Raw genomic sequence first — 20,768 nt, 5'->3', positions numbered from 1 at the left:
TTTCATTGTACTTAAACTAAGGCCCTGTGCTTTTACTTGATGTATTGATCACCAAAGGATGTTTTGGCACTTTGCAATCGCTTTCACTTCCCTTCGGTCCAACTCGTCCACGCCGACCAGATATCTTAAACTGATCTAGTGCCATTTGCCAGCATATGACCAACATCCCTCTGAACTCTTCCAGTCATCCAGCTGCCTTTTAAATGTTGTAATCGTACCCACCTGCACCACCACCTCTGGCAGCTCATTCCATACACGCACCACCCTTAAACATGACCTGAGAGAAACCCATACCAGTGATTCTAAGGAATGAGATGGCCTGTGATTGTGACAATCTTCTTTGTACTTATAAAATTAATGTTAATATTTGTAAAATAATAATATTTGTAAAAAGTGATGCTTTTTGCAGTATATGCACTGTCAAATAGATCGCATCCTCCAAGAGCGTGATTATGAAGACATGGTAGGACAGGGTTTCTGTGGCTTGAAGAGTGAGTTCAGTAAGAATTCAATATTATATGTTGAAACTGTCCAAACATTCTGAGTTGGAGAATGATTTATACTGAGCACACATAGGAACTTCCTCATCAGCTGACTGTACAGGTTAGAGGAGACATTTATATCACACCAGTAGACACAGCAACCAGAAGCAGAAGTAGGCTGTTTGGCCCATTGAACCCGCTCACTGTTCAGCGTAATCATGGCTGATCCTCAACCTCAATGCCATACTCCTGTGCTCTCACTGTTTTCCTCAATATCTTTAGTTTCTAGAAATCTATTTCTTTCTCAAATGCATTGTGACTTAATCCCTCACAGCTTTCTGTGGTAGAAACCCTCAGTTCTGGGGAAGGGTCACTGGACCTGAACGTTAACTCTAATTTTTCCCTCACAGACGCTGCCAGACCTGCTGAGCTTTTCCAGCAACTTCTGTTTTTGTTCCTGATTTACAGCATCCGCAGTTCTTTCAGTTTTTAGTTAGGAATGAAGCCCTGTGTGTAGTCCTCATAAGAATGAAGGATGATGAGTGAAATTCAAACCACACTACCAGTTACAATGAGGCTAAGGGAATCCAGTCCTATGTAAGTTGTTGCTTCTCAAAATGAGACGGAGAAGAAATATCTAAAATCAATTCTGTCATGTAGGCTGTCTCTGTCACGTCCATAACTGTACTTGCCTCGAACTGTTTCTGAAAGCTCCTCCTATTTTTTTTTTCTGCTGATGAGTATTGGGGAAAGCAACATCTCTGCTGCTGGTACCTAATATGATGCCCATTTAAGTTCATTTAACCTGTGGTATGGCAAACATTTTGTGGTCATAAACACTGATCTCAATCCACACACAACGATCAATTTTAAAATAAAACAACTTCTGACTAAGTAACATGCTACAGTTAAAGATTTAACTAACTTCAATTGATGTTTTTTGAAATAACTATCTTATCAATTATTATTCTAAAGGTAAATATGCGGCTTTCTATTAGAACAATGTTTGCAGTTGATGCATCCTTAACCTTGAGTGTAATCTATTTGTAAAAGGTTGTGATAAATCAGGTGCAGTGGAGAAAAGGACCCTGTTTTCAATGTTCAGATACTAACTTCCTTTTGAAGACTGTTCTGTAGGACAAGCAACAAGAAATCATTCATGCATCTGCTGAAAATATCACAGTTTAAGCATCACTCTGATTCCAGGAGTATAAAGCCAAAAATTATTCCAATCTTATTATGGCAAATGTGTACAAATTTTTAAATTCCAATTCTGAAATAAAACATTCTACCCTCTATCCACCAGGACTGATATGCCATAAGCTTCCATGTAAAATCCCTTGCATCTGGAAAACTTGTGGTTATGCCACTCGTACTACTCATTCTTCCACAGCTGAATTGTACCTTCATCTGACGTCTCACTTTCTTTAAAAAGGAGCAAGGTATAGATAAATTCCTGAAGTTGCTTAGATTGGTCCGTCCGAAGAAATTGCTGCATATGTTGAGTTTTTCTTCTTGGTGATCTAAAAGTTTTAGATTTATATGCATGTCCTATCAGTTCCAATGTTTAAATGTTATAAATTATATCTACCAACAAATCCAATTTAGCATTTAGATATCTAATTGATTGCTGTATTAAAATTAAACATTCGCTTCACACTATCCTTGTTTGAATTTTATTATTCACAGAGCCAACTAAAGGATAAATTTTAAATATCTGGTTGATGTATTATCTATGTTGTGCGTAGTGGTGTCTGAGAGTTAGGGTTACTCAAATATGTGGAGAAAATAGGGCAAAGATGACTTCCAATGCAAAGAAAAGGTGATGTATATTTTCTCTCTGTACTTGTTAGCCATAGTTTCCTCTAGGTGATATTAACGGCTGCTCTTAATTAAAGACAACAGCAATAAAAAACTTTAGCAGGGCAGTCCAATTCAGTTTTCCTGCGTTTTGAACAGGTGAAATGACAGATATAGTTTATGAAAGCCTGTAGTCCGTTTTAAGAAATCCAGAGTTTCATGGTTTCAATTTGCTGTAGTTCAGTGTGGTCCACATGAGATTTGACTGACCTTTAGAAGGCCATACAATTCAACTTAAATCAGATTTAACTTTAAATTTCTAGTAAACAAGGGAGGCAACTAAATTGGATACTAAATCTGGACCAACACAAGCTGAATGGATGCCAATTAACTATATAAACAAGTTTATTTTTCCGTGGAATTTGAAGCTATTGTGATGTTTTTCATAGTTTTAAAGAAGTACGAGGTGTTCTGTGGTTAATTAAAATGTAGCTTAAAGAAAAATTGCCTATGGTCCGTGTTTGTATCTGCTGCATAATTTAGGTGTTAATCATGGCTAAGTGGTAGCATTCACACTTTTGAGTCACTCTTGGATTCACTGCCCATTTCAGAAGGTTGTGTATATACACCATGCTGATATTTCAATCCAGTAGTGAAGATGTGGAGGTGCTATCTTTTGCAAGAGATGTTAAGCCAAGGTCCCAGCTATCCTCTGAGTTTACCCACTGTGCTAGTCAACATTTATCTCTCACTCTTCATTAAAACATATGCTGTGATCATTTATTTCATTGCTGTTTTATGGGTCTATGCAATTACACAGCCATATTAACACTTTAACACTTTAAAAAAAGTTAATTGCCTTTAAGGCACTTTGGAACACATGGAGGCTATGAAAGGCAGTATATAAATGCGAAGTCTTTAATGTTTAAAATTAAGCATAGTAGTTTTAAAAATGCTATATATTTTGGCTGGATAATTTGTTGTGTCAAATGCTGAATTTCCTCATGCTCCCTTGCCCCTCATTTGTATAAGTTTACACTCAATTATTTTTTATTAAATAATGGTTCACGAATATCCTTTAGGGAAAGAAACCAATTCCTTACCTGATCTGGCCTATATGTGACTCCAGACCTGCAGCAATATAGTTGACTCTTAAAACTGTCATCTGGGCAATTAAGAAGGGCAGTAAATGCTGGCCTGGCCAGCAACGCCCTCATCCTGTGAATGGGTAATAAAAGTAATATGGATTCTAAGTGTGTTTTTCACTCTTTTGGTTTTAAAGTCGCATTTAATTGCAAAGGTTACACATAAATGCATAATAAAACAACAGAAGTGCTATGAAGTGAAGAGCTCTGTTCATAACTTTTCAATTTTTTGGGAATATGCAGGTATGACTCTCCAGATGAAGCAGTTCAAACTTTTCAATATATATTGTAGAATCTACAGAAGTTAAATACATAACATTTTTGAATAGATTTAAACATAGATGTGCTGGTTTTATTTTGTACATGAACATCAATTCTGAAAACAAACAGCATATTTGCCAGTCCTGGATAATTGGAATTTTTGACTTGAGTGATGTGCAATGCTATTCTTTCTTTGCTGGTTGCTCACGATTTCTGTGCCCATTTTGTTTTCAAGCGTGTGGTTTTCATGAGACCGCAATCCAAAAAATATTTGAATGAAGATACTTTTTTGCTCATCTAATTAGTTTTCTTCAAGGAACTTCTTCAACCATTTCATATCCTTCTTCTATTCCTGTGCTAGAAGGATGGGTTTGCATTTAACTATGCCTAATATATCTTCAGGATGCCCCAAAATGCTTCATAGTTGATGGTAACACTAATCTTCTTCTATCCCTGAATCCCACCTGAATTTAAAATTCTATTTGATGTCTTTTGATTGGAATAAAATCCATTAAATCTATTCTGCACACATTTAGTTTTGAGGTGAACAATCCCAACTAAAGCTTCCTGAACAAGAGGGTGTTGTGAAATTTCTCTCTTCGTTGTCTAAGCTTGATCCATCAAAATGTTGATGTCTGGACTGTTAACTTATAGAATCCTTTGGGCTGCATGGTTGTCACTGAATGCATATTGTAAATGCCACATGTAGAGCAACTGAATTGGGTGCAACATGCTCAGTGTAGAAAAGTGGTAATTTATTGCATTTTCTGTAAGATTCAATTTGACATGTTTTCAAATGTACTTTTAGATATTATGAATAAAGTACATTTATGCTAACAAAAATCCTGACATCTCTCATCATTGAACACAGAACGTATGGCAAAACAATTGCAGTAGCACAACAACCATGCACTGGAATTTCTGTATGGATACCCCTACTCATTATTAATCTCATTCGTAACTAGATAAATAACAACTATATAAATATCTTGGGCCTAATGATTTATCTTTGTTCCTAAATATTCTTGTGTTCTATTCATCTAGTTCCTTTCACTGAAAACAGAAAAAAAAATGATGCTTTAGACTAAATACACAATGACAGTAAGAACTTGTCATTTGGCGGGAAACTACATATGGCAAAGCAACATGTCAGAATCATAGAATGTATCTTGAGATTGGTGAAAGGTAGAGATTATCTTTAGGCCAGTGATCTGCAACTTAATTATGTAAGTAAGATCCCAAGTTGCACCATAGGAACGTGTGTTCCATGTGTCCTTGGAATGGCGCTTTGAGCATTCTGAAATGATGTGATTACAGTTGGGGGTACTGGTAGAATCACAGAATGATATAATACTGAAAGAGGCCATTCTGCCTATTAGAGAAAGCAAGAACTGCAGATGCTGGAGGAACACAGCAGGCCAGGCAGCATCAAAGGAGCAGGAAAGTTAACTTTTCAGGTTGGGGCCCTCATTCAGAAATGGGGAGGGGTGAGGGAGCTGGGAAATAAATAGAGGAAGGAGGGGTGGGGCTGGAGAAGGTAGGTGGGATGGCAATAGGTGAGTGCAGGTAGGGAGTATCCGCTGCTCCTGATGTTGCCCCTCTACATCACTGAAACCAAGCGTAGACTCGGAGATCATTTCGTAGAGCATCTGCGCTCTGTACACGACAAACGACAACTCCTTCCAGTCGCCAACCATTTTAACTCCCTGTCCCACTCTTTGGGTGACATGTCCATCCAGGGCCTCCTCCAGTGTCACTATAACACCATCTGCAAACTGGAGGAGCAACACCTCGTATTTCGCCCCAGGAGCCAATAGCCCGATCGCCTAAACGTGGAATTCACTAGTTTTAAAATCTCCCCACCCCCGGCCTCATCCCGCATCCAACCCTCCCTCTCATCCCCACCTCCTTGACCTGATACAACCTGTCCATCTTTTCTTCCACCTATCCATCACTCCTACCTCACTGACTAATCCCCACCGCTCGTTACCTGCACTCACCTATCACCATCCCACCTACCTTTTCAGCCCCACTCCTCCTCCCTCTATTTGTTTCCCAGCTCCCTTCCCCCTCCCCATTTCTAAGAAGGGTCCTGACCGGAAACGTCAACTTTCCTGCTCCTCTGATGCTGCCTGGCCTGCTGTGTTCCTCCAGCTCTACACTGTGTTGTTTCTGCCTATTATTGTCAACTCTTTGGCAAAAGTATCCAATCAGTCTCAATCTCCTTTCATTTTACTAGAGACCTGTGATTATTTTTTTTTCCTTCAAATATGTTTTCAGTTCCTTTTTTGAATGTTACTATTGAATCAGCCTTCACTATACTTTCAGGTAATGCATTTCAAAGCATCATGGTTAATGTAATTGTAATCTTTTTCCCCTCATGTCTCCATCGGTTCTTTGCCATTGGTCTTTAATCTGTGTTCGCTTGTTACTGATACTTCTGCCGTTGGGAATTGTTCTCCTTATTTACTTGAACAAAATCTTTGATTTTGAACACTTCTACTTGAAGGAAAGCATCATCAAGTTCTCTGATCTCTCCGTGCAACTGGAGTCTCTCATTGCTGGTACTGTACGAGTGAATCTCTCCGTACCTTCTTTAAGATCTTTGCACAGTTTGAAACCTCACCAGCATTTTATAAAAGTTTAATGTAATTTTTGAACAGCCTTTGAACTTGTTCCACCATCTTCATTAAATTCTACTTACTCATTTCACCAGTTTGATTGTGTCCCCCTGAACTCTGTTAGTATAAAAGGGCAAAGTGGCGGCAGCAGGGTAGGGAGTGTTCAGGCTCCTGGCCCGTCTGCTTCCACCACCAGGCCTACCACATACTTTCTTTAATTGTTTTTCTAACATCAAGTCCATTTAAAATTCTGGTGGCTTCAGGTAAGGATGGCAGCTCTGAGGCTGCTGCAACGGAGAATGCGGTGTAGATCTGGCCGACTCTCATGACTGCATCCTGGTGGGACCTTCAATTACGCTGCATTGGCGGTGACTGAAGACAAGGTGGGTCCCAGCATGGGATTCCAATGTCTGGCTTAGGACTCCTTTCGGCCGTTTTGACGGTACTTTTTGTTGGCGTCGGTCTGTGATTCCATGCGGCATTTTCTTCGGCATCATGGGGATCCAGCCCGTGATTCCAATGTGGAGGTCAGGTCCTCAAGCCCGGAGCTATGAAATGGACTAAGATGAAGTTTGTCTTAAAGTCTCATTTGTTAAAATTTCTTTTTTATTATTATACATTTGTGGAAGGACAGATTTCCGAACTCTCTCTTTTTCTAATTTATTACAATGATTTTGTACTGATGAAGGTCTGTAATGCCGGACTTTTTATTTCTTTATTTTTCTGTTTTTTCCCCTAAGAATTTGTACTCCAGAATCTGTACCTAAGTACCTTTGCACCTAAGATGGCGCCTTTAAGTGGCAACTTTGTAAACATTTCACTGTATTCATGTGAGTACATGAAACAATAAAGCTCTTTCTAATTCTATCCGCCTCAGTCTGTACGAATGACACAAAACTCAAAATTATAGTAAGTGTTGAAACAAGGGTCTGTATAGCCAATCCAGGAGTTGAAACATTCAAAGCGGTGGTCAAACCTCAAATCCTTATGTTTCTGTGGAAATTCTTTAGACAACTTTCTCAAATTTATTAATAAACTAAGATCAATTGAAAGCTGAGACTCGTCCTAAAACAAGCAGAGAAGATGCTGCCAATACCTTGTGTGTAGAGTTACTTTGCAATATCAAGTTGATCAAATTCAAACCAGACATTGATTTATATTGGAAGGAGACAGAAGTTGAGATAAAACGGATAGAATGAATAATTAATTCTTTTTGGAAAGGTTAGATTTGTATTTTCTGTTCATTTTACTAGCCTACCTGACTGGTAAATTAACCATCGAGGGTTCTGACTTCTTTTAATACCTAGCTTTTCAATAAAAATAATATTGAGTGAGAGAATTGCACTGGCTTCTGTGCTTAACTTTAGAAATTTTGCGAAAACATTTCTTTGCAGATGTTGTTTAATGGAAAACACATGCATGGTTTGTAATATGCAAAAGATGTCCACTGCTCACCAAGTCAATGAAAAGCAAATACTTTAGGTGTGGGTAACTTGGTCCTGCAGTTATTTACAACAAAAGTATGATGCTGAATAAAGTAAGTGATACAGAAGGAGTGGGGTGCCATTATATTTGTTGTGCTAATTTAAAATAAAATTCATGGATCTTATTCATGCTAGAAATATTCTTTACTATTTAATGTTTTTTCTTAAAATCTGGTGTCTAGCAACTGCTGCTTTTGTTTGATCTTTGAGTCATGGTATGAGTAAAGATAGCTCATGCGAGTGGTTTTAATTACAAACAGCCTAAATCTATAAGCATCAAATGCAGAAGAAAGGAAGAAACCCTTTGCCACATTCATAGCATTACCTTTTCAAGAGATCTTTCATTCAACAGTGAAGGATTTACTAGATATTTGAAAATTGGTTTGATTAAATTACAACTGCAACTGAGGGTAAGCGACGAATGCAAGCTTAACTCTTTTAGAACCACATGAGCATTATCAATCTGAAATAAAATTAGATTCCTTGGCAGCATAATTTCCATTTTTTTCAATTCTATGCTATTTCCAGGAATAGAAGTTTCATGGTTTGTGATGGTAAAATGTTAAGTGTTTGAAATTTGCAAAGAGCATTAATGAGTAAAAACACAGTTGTTGAGGAAGGAACAATTGTTTGGAAAACCAAATCAAAAGTTACAATGTGGCCCAAAAAGAAGATTCATTTGTCCTAAATACCACCTTATTATTCAATGTTGGTTTTAATTCTGTCATACTTTCTTTCATAATATATCGAACTACAGTTATATTTGTACTGTTTCTACTTTTCCAAACACCACCTGACCCTTTGGCAGTGGCATAAAATTATTGGAGTGAATGTTAATAATTTGTACAAAATTTATAAATTTCATATATTTTTACTGGCTTTGAAGACTGTTCTTAGTTTCTGTGTATATATTATTTTGATGTATTTTTGATACAGTTATTCCATAACAGTTGTTGTTGCTTCAATTTAAACCAAGTAGTGTCATTTCAATTCACTGAGTGAGATAGCAATTATTTTGTACAGTGAAATTCTGGTTTTGTGCAGTGCTACAACTGCTGAATTTGCATCCTGTGTTTCAAGATGTCTTTGAAGCATAAAGTTGTTTTTTAGATTTTGATAGGCACATTCTGCATTTATGTGTTGAGATGATGTTGGTGAATGCCAAAAGCTTTGTTTTGGTTCATAAGCCCATATGAACACAAAACGTCGCTCTTTTGTACATGCTCTTGCAAATATGTCGCCCTTTATGACATTATTGTGCATCTTTAAAAGAACATGAACCGATTGAATTGAACCAATATCCTCATTAATAAGGAGTATAACTGAATTGACATTGAGTGCTCTGTTCCTCAAATGACATGTTAATTTTATGAAATTATTCTCAATTTGTCGTTACTTTTAGTGTTAACCTCTGAAGCCCTTGGATGCTGTTGTAAACTCACTCAATTGTCTTTGAGTTATGGGTCAATTTTCTGACATTTTCTTGGCAAGGTCTGTCAGCATGGGGAAGCATGGTGTTACTGCTGCTTGATGTGATATATACATGCTACGTTCATCAATTGCTCATTAAGATCAGTTTTCCAGTGCAATTTGACTTTGCACAGTTAGGGCATTTCTTAACCATTCTTAAAAAGGGTTTCAGACTCCTCTCTTGGGAATTTGAACTTGCTTATCTAAAATGACACACTGTTCAAGGTACTGTCCTTTAGAAAAGATGTTAAATTAATATGCTGTCTAATTATTGTACTGTTTTCAAGTTATTTTTACTATTTGAAGAACAGCAAGTCCTACAGTTTTGACAAAAACCTCAACCAGTCACACCTAAAACAGTTCAAAGCACGTTACTGCATCTGGAGCAATTGTGGGAGGTTCTGTGACATTTAGTACAATACTACAGAAAGTCAAGTCCTCCTTTCATTTTGCTGTCTTTTGTCTCTTGAAGCATTACAAAAGAAAATAAAGAATACAGTCTGAACATCCAACATTAAAAGTTTTTTAATGCATCTACATCTAGAATTTTTCTGTGGTGCCGTTTTTGTACAGGATAAGAAGATGAAGGAACACTATCATTTTGCATAGCTGTTACTGAAGAGTTTTAGTACTTTCTGAATGGGAAAACAAAGACTTCTGACATGGTTTGGTCATTAAACGCTGATCTATCAGATACTTGGTTGTTCTTCAGAAAGTAACTCCATCCCTTACTTGAACATGCAACTGTAAAACTAATTGAGATGACCCAAGATGGAATAATGGCTTAGTGCATTGTACAACACAATGACTTTCTCCAGCCATAGCAATACATGAAACAACTGTGAGCCACATCACTGGAGTTATTCTGCTCTGTTTTTGATATTTTCTTATCACACAAAGATAGTCCCCATCTTAAACAAAAACAGTGGAAAAAGCATTTCCTATAGCTGGATAATTACAAACTCATATGTGCAAATATGGTTTAAATTTCCATACCTGTCTTGTAAGACAAATTACGGCATTGTTTGCTAAGCAACAGAAAGTGGCCTACTGTGTGATACTTTCAATTAGTGACTGGTGAAATGGTTTATCATGATATTGCCCCCTTTCTGCTTTGTTTCTTGTGCTAATTTATGAAAGGATCCAGAATGCCTCGAACTGTACATGTGACCATCTGGATGCTTTTGATCATTTGAAACTTAATGCAATATGTTGCCCACTATTCTTTTTAAGACCTGCAGCAAAATTTATCCCTGACGATAAAGACATTCTCCCCACCCTCAGAGAACACTGTGAATTCTGAATAATCTGAATTTAGAGCATCCACTTCTCAAAGTTGGCATCATATACTGGGTAAGAATAATGGATGTTCAAGCTAGTCAATCAGGTTTAATAACGCAATTGTAAATAAGTTCTACTATGGTGGCTGAGGGAACTGATGAAGAAAGTATCCTTGGTCTGAAGTATTCTGCAACAGACGGTATAAACATCGTGGCATATATCTTGATGTTACATTTTGGTACTATATGCTGCTGAGGGTTTAGTGTAATACATTAATGCTAATATTCCATTAACTTTGGCTTGTCAGTTAAATTTGCAGTATAACAGGACTGAGAATTGTTAGTTAGACCATATGGGATATTTGAGTGACAGTGGAATTGGGTTTAATGTTCTAATGATCGACTACATACAGCTCACTAAAATGTCTGACACTGAACCTGCCAAGAAATTACAGCACAACTAATACTCTATGTGTATATTATGCACGCTGACAAATTCTAGTACTCTGGGATTGGAAATTGGTGTTATCTTGTTCATGTACCATAGTGATATATGGTGTTATAGTTTGTTCAGGACTCTGCAAGGCCACTTACTTCTGTTGAGCTTCTTGTCTCCCAGCTTCTTGTTCTCCACTGGCATGGTAGCTCAGTGGTTAGCGCTGCTGCCTCACAGCACCACGGACCTGGGTTCGATTCCACCCTCAGGTGACCGTCTGTGTGGAGTTTGCACATTCTCCCCATGTCTGTGTGGGTTTCCTCTGAGTGCTCCAGTTTCCTCCCACAGTCCAAAGATGTGCAGGTTAGGTGGTGGATTGGCCGTGCTAAATTGCCCATGGTGTCCGGGGGTGTTTAGGTTAGATGGGTTAGACATGGGAAATGCAGGGGTAGGGGAATGGGTCTGGGTGGAATGCTCTTTGGACGGGCAGTGTGGACTTGTTGGGCTTCTGGGTGGGATGCTCTTCGGAGTGGTGGTGTGCACTTATTGGGCCAAATGGCCTGTTTCCATACTGTGGGGATTCTATGGATTGTATGAATCTAGTGACAGTGTAAGTTAAGCTTCATGTTTTTGTATATGATTTTTAGTTTTTCTGACAAACTTTAATTCATAAATGGCATAAATGTATTTGAAGTACCTGTAAGTCTATTGCATTTACGTTTGGTCATGTTGCTTGAAGAAGTTAACAGCTAGAAAGTTAAGATCAGAAACAGCAGGTCAACTGGAGACATGGTGTCTACATTGCTTGCCGTAATGACAGTCCAGAGAAATTCCTTTAAGAGTTAAAGTTAGTTAAAATTACTCAGTGAACTCTGGAAGACTGTAATATTCGTTTATTTCATCAGATCAAAGAAGAACTTGTAAATGAGGGATACTTACTCTAATAGTCAGATTAAGGATAGCTCAGAGTAGTCTACGTTATCATGAAACTTAAGGTTCTCTGAATTCAATTTATTTACTGTTTGTGGGAAAATTAGTTACATTTTGGAGCCAAGAGAGTACTGAAACAGAAGAGGTGGCTCGAGGTGGCATAAGTGCTACTGTTAGCATATTTCAGGCAGTTAAGATGCAAGAAAACTCCCAGGGAATGGTGGCTGTGATAATTCTGTGCAGCTGAAATTGGTGTGAATGATGAAATTGGCGTGAAGGAAACCTAGAAACGATATTTGTTTCATGCAATTGTGAAATATAGTTACAGCTTGGTGAAGCTCGCTGTTTAACGAAAGCTGAAACCGTGCGGGTAATTAGACTTGTGATCAATCTAAGGAATCGTCAGGAACTCTGCCTTGGGACAAGAAATTGAGGTACCAATATATAAACAGCAAGTCAATCCAAGTCAATGAGGCTTTGAGGACATTCCAAAACAATATCTTCAAAATTAAAGAATTGTAATCCGTTGTGAAGGAGACAAGTTTTAAATGAGTTTTGATGACTGATTGTGTCACTAAAGTCATTTAAAATGCTGTCTGTGGGCTACTGTTTACTCATATTTTCCTCATGTTAATTCTGCATGTTGGAATCTAAATTGCATATATAGTGTATATGGTTTTGAATCATTGTCTGTCTTGTTCAGTCTAGCTATTTAGTCATTATTACCTGTGTTTGTTTTCACATAGAATCCACATAGAATCCCTACAGTGTGGAAACAGGCCCTTCAGCCCAACAAGTCCACACCGACCCTTGGAGCATCCCACCCAGACCCATCCCCCCTATAACCCACACACCCCTGAACACTATGGGCAATTTAGCATGGCCAATCCACCTAGCCTGCACGTCTTTGGGAAGAAACCGGAGCTCCCGGAGGAAACCCACGCAGACACAGGGAGAATGTGCAAACTCCGCACAGACAGTCACCCGAGGCTGGAATCGAACCCGGGTCCCTGGCGCTGTGAGGCTACAGTGCTAACCACTGAGCCACCGTGCCACCCGTTTTTATATGGTAAAAATTCTTTTCGCGTTTCAATGTAATCTTGGCCTCTTGCCACTTGTTTTCTTACTCTTGGTTCTCTTACATACTATAATCTTTAAAGAATTATGGTCAAGTCAGATTGTAGCCTATATCCAGCTTGCCTCATACTTGGATGATAACAATATTTTTGCCATTATTCTAGCTTTGTCAAGATGTAAAGAATATATATTTTGAACACGAGGTTTTATAAGATGGTTTTGTTTTATACCGTCTCTTTTAATTCAAGGTAAATTGGACCAGTAGAGATGATCATATGATGTCATTACAAATTCTGCCTGATGATAAGCCTATCTGGGCTGGTTTCCATGGGGCCCACATCAAACACTGTTGGAATGCAAGTGCCAGTTTCACATCTGGACAGAAAGAAAAGAGCAAGCGACTTTGGTGTCTGGAGCCAGACTGACTTAGAAAAGTAAAAGCCCCAAAAAGAGGAACAAAGAAACAGCATTTGCTGGGTGGGTGGTGATGGTGGAGGAGACTGTTGTCTGTTAGCAACCAGATAGAATGTTGGTGAGGGCTTGTTCTCTGATCAAAGCAATGGGACGTGTAGAGATTTAAGGACACTGAATATTCGCTTTGGCATGGTCAAGAGAGAGTTACTGGAGTGATGCTAGAAGACAGAGGAAAATAAACTTCAATGGACAACAGGTGTTATGGCCTAGTCAAATGGCAAGAGGTGAACCTGTTATAAGCTGGGCACAACTTTGTAAATACTGCATACTGTGGAGAGTGTGGTGTGATGTCTAAATGCAGCATGTGATTTTAGATTGTGTTAGAAAGATGAGATGAGATATCTTTTGTTTGGTTTTAGGGTATTAGTTGTCAACTAAGTGATGTTAATCAATTCTAGTTGTTACAGTAAAAGTCTTAAAATATAATATCTACTATGACCCTTCAAGTTGATCACTGGGAGTTCAAATTTTTGTTAAAGCTATTGGTCTCTACAAGGATCATAATTTTACTAGAACCTGTTTTAAATTTTTTTAACAGGCATACAGTTGTTTTAAAATAAAGATTTATGTTCTGATTGTATATAAAAATGATTGGTCATCAGCAGTGACATAGGGAGAGGAAAAGAAGATGTAAAGTGAACTTCGTTGTTTTATCTTGAAACCACATTTCTCAAAAAAATGGTGAAAGAGGAATTAACACACAGACTGAGTGTAGCATGCTTTTTGTTCAAGGTTCATGTCATTGAGAATCTTAAAATTTAGTGTGACAGAAGCAATGCCAAGTTGCTTCTGTCATCTGACTCTAAACAATGCAGTATTATTGATTGGGACAGTAGCTGATGTGCCAGAATTATGCTGTTTTTAGTACTTCATGCTGTACTGCTTTAGTGTGCCAAATGGGCAGAAAACAAATGCGTGGGAACGGATTGACAGGAAATACTCTTTGATGAGAGAGTTAGCAATCAAGATCCTGATTGCTACCTGTTGGTTTGTAGCATTTATCTTGGGTATTTTTAACATTAAAATATTGCCAAATTACCGTAATTTCATATTGAGTTTTATTGCTACATTTTAAATGGCACTAGAGAAGGAATTGGACACTTGCCAAATCCAAAATCAGACTGTGTAAGATAAATGTTTATTAAAAATGTAATAGCAGGAAATGATTTAATTTAGAATTAATTGTGGCATTTGATTCATTGAAGAAACGTGCAAAGAAACATAGCCTCTCCTTCTCCTAATGCCAATCACCACCCCCCACCCCCACCCACTACAATCCTGGCCCCAATCATTAACTCTTGTGTTCTTATGCTTCAGGTTCCAAAGCTTCTGATAATGATAATAACCTAAACATGCAAGGCAAGAGGAAGTTAAATGATTTGTTATGTTTAAGGAGGAAGTCAGTGTACACTGTGCTGACACGAATGAATAATTTATGATTCAGTAGTGAGGATTCTGTGGAATGTTGCCTGTAAGAATGTTGTGAGTTTGACATAACCTGCAACAAAGTTGAAACCATGGGATTTTTTTTTCTGATGATTATAGCAACAGGATTTAATTTCTGCATTTGAAAAGCGGTCGAGCAACCTCTGTGTTCAGTACCTTATTATGATGAACAGCTTTTCCAAGGTCCCTCAAGATTTGTGTTTTAATTACTGCTGTTTCAGTCCCCTCTTCCACTGCACAAAATGAGGTATTAATGAGTTATTAATAGCTGTGTATTATTCCTTCCTTTCCTATGCTGAAAGTAGTTAATTACATTTTGAGCTGAGTAACATTAAAAGGGACAAAAATAGGCATTATAGTGATTCTTTACGTTACTTTTAATAGATAAATGCAAAGTATTGCAGTAAATTCATATGTCTGGTTGCTACATGTAGGGTACATGGGCCAGATGTGAGCAACCAACACAATATTTGATCATGTCTGTTCAGCCCCATCTGGTTATATCATCTTTAAAGTAATGTAGGTCGAGATTGTAAATCTAAAATAATCAGGCTAGCTGAGGTAGGTGACATTCATTTAAAAAAGCCTGAGCAATACTCACATTTATATACTGGTTTCATACTGAAATACCTCCAGGTTATTTTACAGCAAACACAAAATAGCAACGATTTCAATAGACACATTGTGCAGTTGCTTTGCAACAACAGAATGACACAGTGATTGTAAGGTGAATAATAATATTGGTTCTGAGGAAGGGTCACCAGACTCTGTTTTTTCCTTCACTGATGCTGCCAGACCTGCTGAGATTTTCCAGCAACTTTGTTTTTGTTCCTGATTTACAGCATCCGCAGTTCTTTTGGTTTTTAATAATATTGGCTGATGATTTGATTCTACACTGTCATAGTTCCAACGTGTTGAGAGAATGTTGGTCTTTATCCTGGAATTGTACTTGTGATCATTCCAGTGTTTTGGGCACATAATCTAGGTTAATAGTATTGAGGGAATGCTGCCTTGATCGAGATATCTTCTCTCGGATATGATGTCAAGCCAAAGCCCTGTCTTGCCTGCTAAGATGGATGTATATCATCTACTGGCAGCGTTGAGTAAGAGCAGGGATTTACTGTCGCTACATCTTGGGCAGATATTATAAACATAGTAGTTATTCATTTATTGTTTGAGAGATCTTATGTACAGATTTGCTTCCCATATTTTCCTATGCCATACATGTTTCGTTAGTTGTAAAATTTAAAATGTTCTGATGAAATACTATTCAAATGTAACTTTCTTTGTGTTTTCTGAGTTAGATGAAATTTGAATGATTTCCCTTTGCACTACATATTTGTTTCCATGTTCAGTTTTGGATTTGTTTAGTTGAAGTGATGAGCACTTGTTTGACACCCCATCCACCACCATCAACTCCCCTTACCACTGACAAACAGTGGTAGCAGTGTGTACCATCTACAAGCTGTATTGCAGCAACTCATCCACACTCCTTCCAAACCCACAAACTTGACAGCAAATGCATGGTAGCACAACATCCTGAGTTGGAACTATACCACACTTGCTTTGCTGTCACTGGGTTAAAATCCTGGACCTCCCTCGCTAGTAGTAACTGTAAGTGTCCCTACACCCCAACAACTATAGCAGCTCAAAAAGGCAACTCGCCAAAACCTTCTCTTAGGAAATTAGAGGTGGGCAATGAATGCTGGCCTTGCCAGTGACATCCACTTTCCATGGACAAACAAAGGAAGTAGCTCAGCATCTGTGAACTGTGTTTGCTCTGATCTAATAGTGTAACTGGCAGGTTTTGGTCATGAAAGGGAAAGTCTGTTCAGTATTTGATTCTGCTGCTTCATGGCTGACGCATTGAGTTGTTGGGTTTTAGCTAACTTCAGTGAGAACATAATGACAGCCATCTGTAAAGGTTCATCACTATTCTTTGTTCTTTTTGCTTCAGGCAAACTTGTTTCCTGCAGCCCTTGTCCACTTTGGCTCTGAAGTCAGAATGGGTGAGTAACATAATCCTACTTATTTTTATTTGCTCCATTTAGCATTTCAGAAATTCTACAGCCCCCCTCAACATAATTATAATTTCTTCTTGATTCAGCTGCAGTTTGTTTTTCTACCTTTTAACTTTTTTGGTTTCAGCAAAAGGTTTACATATAAAGTAATGTATTTCCTATGTTTATCTGTTTTTTCAGTTATGATCTTAGTTGATAATACTGCTGAACAAGTCAGATCACAGAATGAAACCTGGCTTGATATATGTTTCTGTTATTTTAGTTAACATGGTCATCGGTCAACCTAACTCTAACCCTAACCTGAGAGGGTTAGGGTTTTGATACATCTCTGGCTCAATCAGTCAATGGAACTTGCCAATATCTTCTTAGCAAGTCAATTTTGGTGATGAATCATGCACATCAAATTCTTTTACCGCAATCCTCCAATCTTGGAATAGTTTTTGAGTCTGCTTTTATTACTGCCTCGTCTTTACAATAAAAAATAATTTTTACCACCCACTCAGTTCCAGTAACATCATGATAGTGAGATCCAGCTACTATGACTCAGTTCAATAATGTCATTGTCCATAAGGGATTTAGATCACCTCATGATGGAAGAGATTATCTAGATTGAGTCTGTAAACATGTGGTTTTGAAGGTAATGCATTCGCCACAATATCACAAACAGCCAAAGATGTTTTTCCTCACCTGTTTACAAATATGGATTTGAGAATCTGCGATAAGTCTTTGATTGAATGACTTTTTAAGTCATTTTGATAGTTTTCTGGAAGATTAAATATAGAACTATTTAAATCCTTGTGTCTCAATATTATCCCTTCTGGAGAATCATCTTTTGAATTTTCAATTTCTGATTTATTCTCCAGTTTTTCTAATATTTTCATTTAACTCATTTCTTTCATTACTGTAAATACATTTTTCTTCAACTATCCTCCCTAAGGATAATTAAGTTACCTTTTGATTTAATAAGGAGCAGCAAACTTGCTTTTAATGATTCCCTAGAGATAGGTTGACAATGTTAAAATTTGCCATCTCCAACATAATTTTGAACGTTGGCCTTTTTATCAGCTCTTAATTTCAGTGTCTGTTGAACACTTTGTAGAAACATAGAAACTAGGAGCAGCAGTAGGCCATTCAACCCTTCAAGCCTGCTGCACCTATCCCTTCCTTGAATATCTGCAATGACTTGGCCTCCAGGGCCTTCTGTGGTAGAGAATTCCACAGATTTATTACCTTTTAAGAAGCATTTCCTTATCTCAATCCAAAATAAGCCACCTTGTAAGCCACCTTGTCTCACCTGATTCTAGACTCCTCAGCCAGGGAAAGCAACCTCACTACGTTTAGTCTGACTAGCCCTGTTAGAACTTTATGCTTTAATCAGATTCCCTCTCATCCTTCTGAATTCTAATAAATACAGGCACAAATGTTTTTTGACCATCTTGCATACTTTGGATAGTTTCTATCTGAAGCTCAAAATATATACTGGAAACATGGTTTCAGATAAAAGAATTAAAAGACACGTGTAGCAACAATTCAGTACCAATTTGAGCAAGACTCCACAACTTCCTTCTTCATAGGCCTCCAATTTTGAGTATCTCATCAAGCTTGGTAACCAGTAAAACATCATCACATCATTAGCAAGAATCTCTACATCATTAAATATTGCACGTAAATGGTGGTAGCAGAAATAGTTTGTATTCATGCCCTAACTCCAGCAATTTCATGATTGACATTACATTCATAGGAAATGCCCAGCAAGAAAGGTCTCTTATCTACTCTGGTAAGATTAACATGGGAGTGATACAAATCATCCAGTAGATTATGGACAAACTGAACTGATGGCCTAACTCGTCAACTTATTGCCCTTCCACTCAAATTGCTAATTTTTTTTTAACTAATAATGAACAAGTGATCTTAATGTGTCATTCGAATCATAGCAACTTCTTGTCCAATGAGAGTAGTATCTCATGGGTGTACTACAGCTTATTATGTAAAATAATATACTTTACTTGCTCTGTGTCAACAGCCAATGGAAGTGTTTTGCTGAGATGTATTTGACCAGAACCCTCATATATGATATTATGTAATTTCACTACAATTTCCCAGTTTTTCACATAGCTGAGACAAAGGAATGGAACAACAAGGTGACACTGAATCTAATGACAGTTGTGATGCTGTATTTACTGCAAGTAAAATTATTACTTTTTGCCAATACCAAAATGGTCATAAAAATGGAAAACAAATTGTGTAATTTGTTTCCAGCTCTCTATGTTTGAGATAAAATGCCCTTGACACTGAAGAGCCATTTTTTTCCAGTATGTGTAAACTCAACATACATACCACATACTCCAGAAGAAATTTGTTTTGGTATTTTATTTCCATCAATCTGATGATCTAAAGTGTGCAAAACAAACAAAAAGCTCACATGTTTGCTTCCTGATATGAACAGATTTATCTGATCATCACCAAAACGTTGTACTTGAGGTGCTGCTTTTGCCTCTGCACCCAAATGTATTAAACTCAATCAGGGTTCCCACTTTTGATAATTGTCTGATGTGTTGTGTTGGGAAGTGTGCAAGGGCAGACTTCAGAAGAATAGGGTTTCAGACCTTGATACTTAATATGGTAAAGCTGGCATTATTGTGAGGCACTGATTCCTACTTAAAACTCACTTGAGCATTTTCAGTCAAATAACCAAAACTGGAATTCAGCTTATCCATGCTGGTTATGGAATGGATTGAACGCTACTGTGACAGTGCTAACCATCAAACTGATTACCCTCCCTGGAATTTTGGATAGCTTTCTGGTACATGATTGTTCTCTATCAGCACCTGTGGAGCCACATTTCAGGAGATAACACAAAATCAGAGTAGGGTATAGTTACTTGTTTTCTTTCCTCCTTCACCTTAGACACCATTTCCAGTTAAGAGGTAGCACTTTTGTCTTTGACAGACATGCATTCATGCCAAATGTGGAGCAGGCTACAAGGATGTTTGCAGGCACAGCTGCTCCCACTACTGCGTGAAATGTCAGGTCTCAGCTCTGCATGTTGCTAAAACCAGTGGTTCCTATTGGGATCATATAATTTAGGGGATTGCAGATGTAAGACCTGATCTCAATGAATTGTTATGGAAACTTAAAATTGTGGAATCCTTGGAATGCAGTTTTGTTCCCTCCGGCAAAGCTTTAAAAAGAATTGCCAGGCCATGGAAACTCGATTTTTCTAGCTCTATTCATACTTGTTTCCTGCTATCCTGTTTACAGAGTCAGGAGGATGACACTAAAGACAATTCCTAAATGAATATCTGTCCAATAACATTTAAACCCTACAAATTTCCACAATTCTGCCTTGTACCTCTGGTGCCTCACAATTCTGGGAGTTGCATGGAATAGGCATTATGAACAGAAGCTTTCCATTTATTTCAGCAAATTTATGAATCATCCCCTCAACTGTCCCACAGTTTTTAGTTTCTGTGGCAAGTAATTTGCTTTAATTGTGAGATAACAAGGTATAGAGCTGGATGAACACAGCAGGCCAAGCAGCATCAGAGGAGCAGTAAAGCTGACGTTTCGGGCCTAGACCCTTCTTCAGAAAAAATATTTTCTGAAGAAGGGTCTAGGCCCGAAACGACACCTTGTTACAAAAGAAGATGGAACCTTTTCAATTTCACTTCAGTAAATGGGTTTGTGAAATTACCTCATGCTCATCCTGGGACTTCAACAGGCAGTGGGATAACACTATCAGACCGCAGCATAAACTGCATTTGCCAAACTTCTTTGTATAAAATGTAAAAAGAACATTAGCGCAGGAGCATAGTAGACTTTACAGTTGCTGTCAATCTGA

General features: G+C 37.9%; 1 protein-coding gene across 5 annotated transcripts in view; it reads left to right on the top strand.

Moving 5' to 3' along the window:
• Positions 1 to 20,768, top strand: part of aspscr1 (ASPSCR1 tether for SLC2A4, UBX domain containing) — a 210,698-nt gene that overhangs the window by 174,835 nt on the left and 15,095 nt on the right. For all 5 annotated transcript variants that reach the window (XM_048610706.1, XM_048610705.1, XM_048610704.1 and 2 more), the window contains one exon: positions 16,864 to 16,915. In XM_048610706.1, the coding sequence (XP_048466663.1) occupies positions 16,864 to 16,915 (52 nt within the window). The remainder of the gene's footprint in view (positions 1 to 16,863; positions 16,916 to 20,768) is intronic.

Source organism: Rhincodon typus, chromosome 23, assembly GCF_021869965.1.
Source record: "Rhincodon typus isolate 14 chromosome 23, sRhiTyp1.1, whole genome shotgun sequence".
NCBI lineage: Eukaryota > Metazoa > Chordata > Chondrichthyes > Orectolobiformes > Rhincodontidae > Rhincodon > Rhincodon typus.
The sequence above is the reverse complement of the archived record's forward strand: the minus strand, read 5'-3'. Positions and strand labels throughout refer to the sequence as shown.